The sequence below is a fragment of the Xenopus laevis genome, chromosome 4L (genome assembly GCF_017654675.1).
Source record: "Xenopus laevis strain J_2021 chromosome 4L, Xenopus_laevis_v10.1, whole genome shotgun sequence".
Taxonomy (NCBI): Eukaryota; Metazoa; Chordata; class Amphibia; order Anura; family Pipidae; genus Xenopus; species Xenopus laevis.
This window is the reverse complement of record NC_054377.1, coordinates 2,679,792-2,692,405: the sequence shown is the minus strand read 5'-3', so window position 1 is coordinate 2,692,405 and position 12,614 is coordinate 2,679,792. Positions and strand designations below refer to the sequence as shown.

The 12,614-nt window shown below is 44.4% G+C and overlaps 1 protein-coding gene across 11 annotated transcripts in view; it reads right to left on the bottom strand.

Annotated features, from left to right (window-relative positions):
• nav2.L (neuron navigator 2 L homeolog) overlaps positions 1-12,614 on the bottom strand; it is a 181,121-nt gene that overhangs the window by 96,073 nt on the left and 72,434 nt on the right. For 6 of the 11 annotated variants that reach the window (XM_041589698.1, XM_041589700.1, XM_041589699.1 and 3 more), the window contains exon 1: positions 5,046-5,953. The exons of 2 other annotated variants lie outside the window; for them this stretch is intronic. In XM_041589698.1, the coding sequence (XP_041445632.1) occupies positions 5,046-5,285 (240 nt within the window). In that variant the 5' untranslated portion in view covers positions 5,286-5,953. Of the gene's footprint in view, positions 1-5,045; positions 5,954-12,614 lie in introns of those variants that run through there. 3 more of the 11 variants (XM_041589705.1, XM_041589704.1, XM_041589709.1) reach the window with 1 other exon arrangement.

Below are 12,614 nucleotides of genomic sequence, written 5' to 3'. Positions count from 1 at the left end.
GCCTCTCCAACATTGCTCCGGGGCTGCTCAAGAGACGGAGATTCTGTAACCCAAGATTGTCTTCAGAAGGAATTTTAATGAATTAAAGGGAAACTAACACACACACACAAGCCTTCCCCGAACTCTATGCATTGGGAGGGGTGGATTATTTGATGTTGGATTGGTTTATTTCCCCTTTAAAAATATGTTCTGGTTAATCTGGCAGGGGTGATAAGAACAGGACAAAACAAAGGTGCAGATTATAATCTTTAAATACAGGGATTAATGTAAATGACATCAGATGAGAGAAAACACCCATTAAAAGAAACAAAAGATAAAAAGAACAGGTTCAGAATCATATTACATTATAATACACAAAAGCCATGAATATCCTGTAAATTATATCCTTATAAACGGTGAGTTCTGATGTCATCAGTTATAAACGGTGAGTTCTGATGTCATCAGTTATAAACGGTGAGTTCTGATGTCATCAGTTATAAACGGTGAGTTCTGATGTCATCAGTTATAAACGGTGAGTTCTGATGTCATTTCTGTCACATGACTCACTGAAACTTGTGTATTATAATAAATAAAGTACCCCCAGTTGTAAAATATGAGGATATTAGAAGTTACCTCGGAGTTCCATGACCTGTATAAAAACACTCGGCCTTCGGCCTCGTACTTTTATATGGTCATGAAACTGCTCGGTAATTTATAATATCCTTATATTTTACAAAAGGGGGTACTTTATTCACTATATTTAGCAAATTGACTTTGTCACCACTAGGCGGCAGCACCTCGCGCATGGGGATCTGACGGAGCGTCAGCAGATTGGTGATGGGAAATATTCCAAACTTCAGGGGTCTTACATGTGACCCACACGTTACATTTCACGTCGGTGCTTGTGTAGAACTATATACCTACATTAGGGGGGCAGCCGCTGAGCAAAGAAGGGATGTTTGTTGGAAATCACAGAAGTAGAGTGTAAGCTCAGGAGGCAAATGTAACTGTGCCCCCCCACACAGCACTTTATTGGTTTATTTCAAGTGAAATATGCAGATTTATGTGTCTGTGAAGTTGAACCTATCGATTGCCAAATGGGAATAAACTAGAGGGTAAATGACTTCCCCTTTAAAGTGGTGATTCTGATGAGACCCAGACAATAAACATTCCAATTCCCTGTATTTATTTCTGCCTATTGCTCAGAGCAGTGGGTTCCCCCTTGTACGTGCAGGTGTGACCCCCAAACCACAGGGGGAGGGGCTGAGATTCAGAATCTCAGTGTGGATTCGGTTCAGTCGGCAGAAGGATTCGGCCGAATCCGAATCCTGCTGAAAAAGGCCGAATCCTGGATTTGGTGCATCCCTAATATATATATATATATATATATATATATATATATATATATATATATATATATATATATATACACACACACACCTGCTGCCCCCAAACATACATATATTCAATAGCGACTCACATCAAATCAGGAATGGATATAACTACCAGTTAAAGAGGCTGTTCACCTTTAAATCAACTGTTGGAGGCAAATCCGAGTTCTTAAAGGGCCAGAGTATGATAAATCTCGGAAAAAAAATCTCGAATCGAATTTGAATAACTCCCTAGTCGAAATGAACAGTTTTGACCATTAAAAAACTTGAAAATTCTAATTTTCAAGCTGCCCCTTAGTACGATGTAGAGAGGGATATTCTGAGACAATTTGTAATTGGTTTTAATTTTTTATTATTTGTGTTTTTGAGTTATTTAGCTTTTTTTTCAGCAGCTCTCCAGTTTGCAATGTCAGCCATCTGGTTGCTAGGAAGCAAATTACCCTAGCAACCATGCACTGATTACAATAAGAGAGGCCTGAATAGAGTAATAAAAAAAAGCAATAACAATACATTTGTAGCCTTACAGAGCATTTGTTTTAACATGGGGTCAGTGACCCCCTTTTAAAAGCTTGAAAGAGAAGAAAAAAAACTATGAAAAAGAAAAAACGAAGGCCAATTGAAAAGTTGCTTAGAATTGGCCATTCTCGGACATACTAAAAGTAAAGGTGAAGCACCCCTTTAAGGTTAGTGTTATAAACCCATATAAATTATATTGTTAGTATTGTGCTGTTGTGACATCACCACTGTACCAGCAGAACTGTGACATCATAAGTCTCTTATAATAAGAGGAACCAATGGCAGTGATGCCACAATTAACCGCGTATGCAACACCTGTTCTTGGATAAAGGAGTGTTACACACAGTTGTCAGACCATATGTATGTTTATACACAGAGATGTTAGAGGAGTACAGAGTGGGGTGCCTGCACTGTACCCTCAGTTGTAGGTAGGAAGAACGGGGGGGGGGGTCATGAAACAGGTGGTAATTATATTTTATCAGTGACACTGAAGCATTTTGCTGCACCTAATGTAAATAGGTCCATCGCCAACGTAATAAAATGAATATAAAGGCAAACTTCCCCTTTAATGGTTAACCTGTAGCAAAAATGACATCACTATTATAAAATATAAAGAACTAGTGGCACTGTCCCTTTAATTACTAGAGGAGCGTGATGTTGCTAGCGTGTGATTGTGGGACGCTCAGTAGCACTTTACAGCGTCGGAGGATGTGGTGACCCCGATATTCACAAACTGCCGCTCTGATCACAGGAAGTCTCTGTTTGCCCGACAGCAGCATCTCCGGCCACAAGCCCAGATTTCAAGAAGCCACCACTGGGGGGGGGGGGTTTGATTATTGCAGCTCACGAAAGATTAAAAATATGGCCCCCTGAGCCCCTGCAAAACCCAGTTAATGCCGTTGTCATGGCAACAGAAAAACAGGCTGCTTCCGATACTCCTTATGGCACAGATTTTATACCAGAACAGGTTGTGGGATATGTGTTCAGCAGCAGCAGTCTGATAGCACAATTGGCTTCCAATCAATAACCTACGTGATCAATGTGTCCTGCCCCATAGAAAATAATGAAATCTATTTCAATGTCCGTGTGTCCTGCCCCATAGAAAATAATGAAATCTATTTCAATGTCCGTGTGTCCTGCCCCATAGAAAATAATGAAATCTATTTCAATGTCTGTGTGTCCTACCTCATAGAAAATAATGAAATCTATTTCAATGTCCATGTGTCATGCCTCATAGAAAATAATGAAATCTATTTCAATGTCCATGTGTCTTGCCTCATAGAAAATAATGAGATCTATTTCAATGTCCATGTGTCCTGCCTCATAGAAAATAATGAGATCTATTTCAATGTCCATGTGTCCTACCTCATAGAAAATAATGAGATCTATTTCAATGTCCATGTGTCCTACCTCATAGAAAATAATGAGATCTATTTCAATGTCCATGTGTCTTGCCTCATAGAAAATAATGAGATCTATTTCAATGTCCATGTGTCCTGCCTCATAGAAAATAATGAGATCTATTTCAATGTCCATGTGTCCTGCCTCATAGAAAATAATGAGATCTATTTCAATGTCCATGTGTCCAACCTCATAGAAAATAATGAGATCTATTTCAATGTCCATGTGTCCTGCCTCATAGAAAATAATGAAATCTATTTCAATGTCCATGTGTCCTGCCCCATAGAAAATAATGAAATCTATTTCACGTGAGGCTGAATACGTGTAACAGGCCAATTATGTGTATGATAAGATATAGAAGTAAAAACAGCTCTGTACAAGCTAAGAATGGGACGTGTAGTTCAGCAAGAGCCCGTGTGTGTTTTCTACTCCCTCCTTACTCACAGTACCACCAGCGGCTCTTTTCCATTGAGATAAATCTCAGCAGAAATGCACTTCGCGTCCCTATTCAGCTCTAATGAAACGTCTCATTGGGCTCGTTCCATTGATTTGGGCAGTGCTACCCACTCAGTGCCCGCGGCTCAGACCCAGTGTTTCCAGGAATAGCCCCGTACAATGGCTCAGACCAGTTTACTCATTTATTATTATAAAAGTCCCGACGTATTATAGGATGAACTGAGCCATGAATAGTGCTGTCTCGGCTACAAAACTAGGAAAGACCGGGGGGGGGGGGTTCATAAACTATTGCCCCCAACTAGAGTCCTGTGCGGGTCCATTTTTTGGAACCAGTACCCGACCCGTATCCCGCAATCTGCAATCCGCAACCCGCATTCTTACCCGCTTGGACCAGCTACCCGACCCTCCCCGCAAGTACCTTATCCGCAACCTGGACTCGCGACCCGCTGACCATCAAAAGTGCTGTCATTGTAAACTGGAAGTGACATCATCGGAAGTAGGCGTGATTAGGAAAAAAAAGAGTAAAAATCGCTATTGAGAAGACCCACAGGCCGACCCGCAAAACCGCGTCTATACCCGCACCCGGAACTTCTACCGCAGGTCCAACCCGCTGCAGCACTCTACCCCCAACCAGGACCGCCATCAGAATTCACAGGGCCCCATACGACAAAATTTCCTGGGCCCCCTGGGCTTCACCCACCTACAGGTCCGCCCCCCACCACAAAGTAAAAAAACAAAAAGAATATTGGTGGCTAAGGTTCCCACATGTTAATAAAAAATAAAAAGATATTGGTGGTCAGGGCCCCCCATTAAAAAAACATATGTGGCCAGGGCCCCCCCCATTAAAAAATATTGGTGGCCAGGCCCCCCCCCCCCACATTATAAGAAAATTGGTGGCGAGGGCCCCTTAAACATCCATGCCTTCCCGAAGTCAGCAGCTCTCAGAAAGATGGGGGGCCCGGCTAATCGAGTAAGTGTGGCATGGCCAGGCCCCCCTTACCCTCGGGGCCCCCTACAACTCTCCCCCCCCTGATGGCTGCCCTGCCCCCAACACCAATAAAGGGAACACTCCTTAGTGACCCTAATTTGTATCCACGTGCAAATGCTTCTCCAGCAAGTGATACAACGTTGTCATCAAGGATTCATATAAGAATGTAACATTCAATGGGAAGTGCTGAGAGCTACAGTTCAACTAGACGACCAATCCCTAATCCAATAACCCAATGCAGCCTGTACATTTTGCTTCCCAGATATTTCCCAAACACAGAACCAAACAGCATTGATTTTTTTTTATTTTCTGACCTGAGTATCAAACCCGCCTTCGGTGGAATGGCTCTTCTTAATCGGATGTCCGTCCCCCGAGGAGTCGAAGGCAGGCTGGGGTTTCAGTGGGACGTGGCTGGGGAACGCCTGCTTGTTCCCCAATTTAATGTAACAGGGTTGGGGGATTGTCCTGGCTGGGACGTGCAGAATAGGAGCAGCGCTGTGGATGGGTTTGGGTAGCCCCGACTTCATCTTGGAGGCCACCAGAATGGGTGGCATTTTTTGCACCTTATTAAACACCGGTTTGGGTTTAAGCCTTAATAGCTTATTTTTGTCTCTGCTTGAGGCTGGGGGAGTCCAAGGGGTTAAAAACAAGGCAACTGCAGAGCTGCTTGATTAAATATCAACTGCATTAGTGTGAGACCATCATCTTCATCATCATCACCAGCCGCTCCATGTTCCAAATAAAACATCTCATTGGGAGGCTGATGCACATTTTAACGGCATTCAACAGTTTTTATTCCTTTAATTTCCTCGCTGGGTGATCGTCATCGTCCTCTTCATCATCTCAATGGGGGGGACCTGCTGCAGCATCTCTAAGGCTGAGACATCCAAGCGGTCGGATTCCAAGCTGAGCGGTCTCGTTCCCTGGGTGGGAAGCAGATGTGGGCTATTATTATAAAGGAGGCTGATGCCGTTGGACGTGGGCTTTAGAGAGAAGTCGGGGAGTTGTTGGTGCAGTGCTGCTGTAGCACAAAATGCAGATCCACCCAAGGCTCGGAGCCTTCATTCCGCAGAAGGAGACAAGGACGGAATAGTAACGGGGAGACCGTACCACTGCCCCGGGGGGGGGGGAGCTCGTTGCTGTTCCCTACCTGATGGCTAGTGGCACAAATGAATGATGATAGTCCTGTGTCTCTAGTGCTGAGTGTGAGTGTGTGAGTGTGAGTGTGTGTGTGTGAGTGTGTGTGTAGGAGACGCTTTGCATTTTGACAGTACAGAGCAGGAGGCTCTCTGATTGGACGGCCGGCTACAAATGAGACTCCAAATATCTCTGCAAAAAAGGAGGGGTTTACTGGTTCCCCCCTGTCAGACGCCTCTCACCGTACTAGGGAACAGCAGCAGTGAAATAGCTGCCGGGAATACCCCAACCCCAGTGAATCATTTCACAAAACACATTTAAATAAAAACATCAGCCGGCAGGGAAATGAGCCGAGTTCCTATTGCAGGAATGGGACCAGAGTGAGCCGCTCAATGGGAGGACTAGTTACTGATTCAGGACTAGTTATCCCACAGCCGGAGCAGCCACAGCTCAGAGACGTCACCACACACACACACACACATATATATATATATATATACACACACACACACACACACACACACACACATACACATATATATACACACACACACACACACACACACACATATATATACACACACACACATATATATACACACACACACACACACATACACATATATATACACACACACACACACACACACACACACACACACATATACACACACACACACACACACACACACACAAAGCCATGAAGTGAAAGCTGTGCCACTCAAGTGCATTTGGAATATTCATCATTAAACGTCCGTATAAAGAGCCCCAGTCACAATGGAGGTCACATTTAGAAACACATTGTAAGGAAATGATATGGGGGTTTAGCACAATAGAGGGGTTTGTACGCACTGAGAGCAACACTGGGGACATCTGTCCTGGGTCTGTACTGGATGAATCGAATGCCCAGAGATGAGAAGGGTCACTAGTCAACCAGGGGCAAGTACTGATCATCCAGCTGTGCCAGAACTACATGCAGAGCACTCATCTTAGACAGGAGACTACGGCTACCCATCTGCAACTAACCACAGGATCTACAGCCAACCTGTGGCCCTAACCAACTGAACTCCAGCCAACCTGTGGCCCTAACCAGCTCAACTCCAGCCAACCTGTGGCCCTAACCAACTGAACTCCAGCCAACTTGTGGCCCTAACCAGCTCAACTCCAGCCAACCTGTGACTCTAACCAACTGAACTCCAGCCAACCTGTGGCCCTAACCAACTGAGCTCCAGCCAACCAGTGGCCCTAACCAGCTCAACTCCAGCCAACCTGTGACCCTAACCAACTGAACTCCAGCCAACCAGTGGCCCTAACCAGCTCAACTCCAGCCAACCTGTGACTCTAACCAACTGAACTCCAGCCAACCTGTGACCCTAACCAACTGAGCTCCAGCCAACCAGTGGCCCTAACCAGCTCAACTCCAGCCAACCTGTGACCCATACCAACTGAACTCCAGCCAACCTGTGACCCTAACCAGCTCAACTCCAGCCAACCTGTGGCCCTAACCAACTGAACACCAGCCAACCTGTGGCCCTAACCAGCTCAACTCCAGCCAACCTGTGACTCTAACCAACTGAACTCCAGCCAACCTGTGACCCTAACCAACTGAACTCCAGCCAACCAGTGGCCCTAACCAGCTCAACTCCAGCCAACCTGTGACTCTAACCAACTGAACTCCAGCCAAACAGTGGCCCTAACAGCTCAACTCCAGCCAACCTGTGACCCATACCAACTGAACTCCAGCCAACCTGTGACCCTAACCAGCTCAACTCCAGCCAACCTGTGACCCTAACCAACTGAACTCCAGCCAAACTGTGACCCTAACCAGCTCAACTCCAGCCAACCTGTGGCCCTAACCAACTGAACTCCAGCCAACCTGTGGCCCTAACCAGCTCAATTCCAGCCAACCTGTGACTCTCACCAACTGAACTCCAGCCAACCAGTGGCCCTAACCAGCTCAACTCCAGCCAACCTGTGACCCTAACCAACTGAGCTCCAGCCAACCAGTGGCCCTAACCAGCTCAACTCCAGCCAACCTGTGACCCTAACCAACTGAACTCCAGCCAACCAGTGGCCCTAACCAGCTCAACTCCAGCCAACCAGTGGCCCTAACCAGCTCAACTCCAGCCAACCTGTGACCCTAACCAACTGAACTCCAGCCAACCAGTGGCCCTAACCAGCTCAACTCCAGCCAACCTGTGGCCCTAACCAGCTCAACTCCAGCCAACCAGTGGCCCTAACCAGCTCAACTCCAGCCAACCAGTGGCCCTAACCAGCTCAACTCCAGCCAACCAGTGGCCCTAACCAGCTCAACTCCAGCCAACCAGTGGCCCTAACCAGCTCAACTCCAGCCAACCTGTGGCCCTAACCAACTGAACTCCAGCCAACCTGGACCTAAGCCAAGCAAAGTTGCTGAATTACCCAGTTGCTGAATTGATAAACAGAAGCCAAGGGGAGTTGCAGTTCAGTATGAGTGGAATTTCTCTACAGTTAAATGTGAAGGTTTTATAAAGAAGTCCAGCCACCTGCCTTGTCACTACCTGTTACATTACTAGTCCTCACTTACACCCCATTATCTATTCCTGTGTTCTCTACATTGACTTTCTATTGCTTGTTTCCATGGTGACTGCCCAGTAATTCTGTACAGCATTGGGCCCTATTTATGTGACTCAGCGTTGGGGATAAAATGGGAACAAGACAACGAGACGGAGTGTGGCCTGGGGGGACCCACCAACTGTATCAGACACAAGTCATAGGGAGGATATGATCTCTAACCCTCATGTGTTTCATTGGAACAAGAATAAATACATTTATAATGGTAACTAGGGATCCACTGTGCCAGCAACATAACACAGAAAAGCCAGTTCTACAGCTGTTCAACTACAACTCCCACAATCCCCTGACAGCCATTGGCTCATTTATATCATTTACAGGGGCATTCCAGGCATAAGGGGGGCTGCCAATTGAATACGTTGCATAAAAAACGAAAACTGAAAACTTGTCCCGCCACATGAGAATATCGTGCCAGTAACTTAGTGAATTCTACTAAAGTCTCAGTCACTTCAGCCACAATATTAACCACAAAACAGACAGAGATAAACACACGGAGCTGCTGTGCTACTGTCTGCTCTCTCTCTGCAGGGGAGATACTCAGTACTCATGTGTATGATGCACAAACTGTTCAATATGCATCACGTGTCTGAGCCTAAAGTCATTTTTACTACAGGTATGGGACCTGTTATCAGGAAACCCATCATCCAGAAAGCTCCGAGCTACGGAAAGGCCGTCTCCCATAGACTCCATTTTATCCAAATAATTCAAAATGTTTAAAAACGATTTCCTTTTTCTGTGTAATAATAAAACAGTCGCTTGTACTTGATCCCAACTAAGATATAATTAATCCTTATTGGAGGCAAAACCAGCCCATTGGCTTTATTTCATGTTTATATGATTTTCTAGTAGATTTAAGGTATGAAGATCCAAATTACAGAAAGATCTGTTATCCGGAAAACCCCAGGTCCTGAGCATTGCGGATAACAGGTCCCATAACTGTATATCCTGTGTGTGCAAGTGCAATATATTTGTTTATAGACATATGGGTTGGAGTTGCCATATATAAAATACCTTGATGAAGTGAATAAGTGGAAGAGACAGACAAGTTGGTGCTGGAGTGTCTCTGGCATCTCACCAACTTCCTTTCAATAAAAACTCTGCTTCCAAAACTGCTGATGCTCTTATTTATCTACATTTAACTGTGTCATTTACCATATTTAGCTTAATATAAGCGAACTCACTGCAGTAATTAACAGCTATACTGTTCTGTGTATAGAGAGAGAGAGAGAGAGAGAGAGAGAGAGAGAGAGAGAGAGAGAGAGAGAGAGAGAGAGAGAGAGAGAGAGAGATAGATGATTAGCTTCACTAATTGCATATCTTAACGACTTAATGATCATCTAGACTGGCTCACAGGCCGACTGACAGTATTCACTGGCCACATGGAAATAGGGTTGCCACCTGGTCGGTATTTACTGGCCTGGCCGGTAAAAATGAAGCTTGATCCCAATCTATCTATCTATCTTGCAGGGTAACTAATCTCCCCGAATCTGAGCGTGTGTCTCTGACCTAAAGGGGTGGTTCACCTTTAAAGGGATCCTGTCATCGGAAAACTTGTTTTTTTCCCAAAACGCATCAGTTAAAAGAGCTGCTCCAGCAGAATTCTGCACTGAAATCCATTTCTCAAAAGAGCAAACAGATTTTTTTATATTCAATTTTGAAATCTGACATGGGGCTAGACATATTGTCAATTTCCCAGCTGCCCCTGGTCATGTGACTTGTGCCTGCACTTTAGGAGAGAAATGCTTTCTGGCAGGCTGCTGTTTCTCCTTCTCAATGTAACTGAATGTGTCTCAGTGGGACCTGGCTTTTACTATTGAGTGTTGTTCTTAGATCTACCAGGCAGCTGTTATCTTGTGTTAGGGAGCTGCTATCTGGTTACCTTCCCATTGTTCTGTTGTTTGGCTGCTGGGGGGGAAAGGGAGGGGGTTATATCACTCCAACTTGCAGTACAGCAGTAAAGAGTGATTGAAGTTTATCAGAGCACAAGTCACATGACTTGGGGCAGCTGGGAAATTGACAAAATGTCTAGCCCCATGTCAGATTTCAAAATTGAATATAAAAAAATCTGTTTGCTCTTTTGAGAAATGGATTTCAGTGCAGAATTCTGCTGGAGCAGCACTATTAACTGATTCATTTTGAAAAAAAAAACATGTTTTCCGATGACAGGATCCCTTTAAGTTAACTTTTAGGATGTTATAGGATTGCCAGTTCAAAGTAACTTTTCAATTAGTCTTCATTTTTTTATCGCTTTTGAATGATTTCTCTTTTTCTGACTCTTTCCAGCTTTCAAATAAGGGTCACTGACCCCCATCTTAAAAACAAATGCTCTGTAAGGCTACACATGTATTGTTATCGTTACTTTTCATTTCTCATCTTTCTATTCAGGCCTCTCCTATTCATATTCCGGTCTCTTATCCAAATCAATCCATGGTTGCTACGGTAATCGGGACCCTAGCAACCGGATTGCTGAAACTGAAAACGGGAGAGCCGCTGAATAAAAAGCAAAATAAGAAATAAAAACCAATTGCAAATTGTCTCAGAATATCCCTCTAAACACCATAGTCAGAGTTAATTTAAAGGGGTACAACCCGTTTAAGCTGCTGCCCAAAGGAAGTGATACAGCAGCCCCGCACTTTAACACAAATAAGCAGGAGAGACTGACAGATGCAGAGGGGAAAGTGCATGTGAATGGGGGAAGCCCAGGCCCCGCAGCTATAGTGGTACATGTATTTAGTGGGCAGTACAATAAGCCACATTAGTGCTCAATTGCTGGTTAAAAGGATTTCCATAATAAGGCACCGGGGAGAAAGCGCACGTTGCTCCTGAGAGTGTATAATGATAGAACAGCAATTCATTAGATATTTCTCTTTCCCTGCAAAGCTTATTTGAGGGTTCTGCTGACAAGAGCCGGGGAGAAAGGGAATTCTAATTTAATCAGCTCAGTCTGACATAAACAGGTCACTAACTGGGGAGGTGGACAAGGTCACAGGCAGCTCATATATATATTTATTTCTAATTATATCCAGTCGCTCTTCATGGCACTGCCAAAAACTCTCAGAATCACTGAATGCCCCCCCTGCAGCAGCTGCAACTCCCAGCACCCTGCGCGCAGACGTAGGATAAGATATCAGTAATGATGAGACTCACATTAGTACAGGAGATAATGCTGCCAATCTCTTACAGAATGCGCTGGATCAGACTGACGGACGCAATCTCATTAAGGGATTAAATGGGTTGGCTGCAGAGGTAACGCTTTAAAAGATGAACTAACCAATCACTTTAGCCGATTACAATGAAAGCCCCGTGTCAGCTGACTCGGCAAAGTGGAATGGGCAGCCCCCCCCAGCACAGAGAAATCTATCGGAATTCTGCTACCGGCTGTAATAATGGTGAACATTCAGATTTGTAAAAGCTTTTAATAGGGTTGTTCCCCTTTAAATTAACTCTTCGTATGACGTAGAGAGGGATATTCTGAGACAATTTGCAATTGGTTTTCATTTTTTATTATATGTGGTTTTTGACTTATTTCGCTTTTTATTCTCCGGTTTGCAATTTCAGCCGTCTGGTTGCTAGGGTCCAAATTCCCCTAGCAACCATGCACTGATTTAAATAAGAGACTGGAATATGAATAGGAGAGGCCTGAATAGAAAGATGAGGAATAACAAGTAGCAATAACAATACATTTGTAGCCTTACAGAGCATTCGCCTTTTAGACAGGGTCAGTGACCCCTTTTTTGAATGCTGGAAAGAGTCAGAAGAATAAGGCAAATAAAAAGGCCAATAGAAACGTTACTTATAATTAGCCATTCTATAACATACTAAAAGTTAATTTAAAGGTGAACAGCCCTTTTAAAACACAAACTGCCCCTCATTTACCCAATCCACTATGCAGCCCCTATAATAATCTCCCCTGTGGCCTCCCTGCTCTACATCATCATCCGTAGTTGCCCTTTAATCAGACAGGGACGGAGGGAATAAAGCAGATCCGTTTCTCTGCTGTTGCTTCTCATTTTATTTCCAGCCATCTCAGCTTGGCATGCTATTTATTCATTCTGCGCTTTTATTCTACCGTGGATATTTCTGGGCAATGGCTGGGTGCCCTTGGAGAAGTGTGGAGGATAAATATCGCCGGT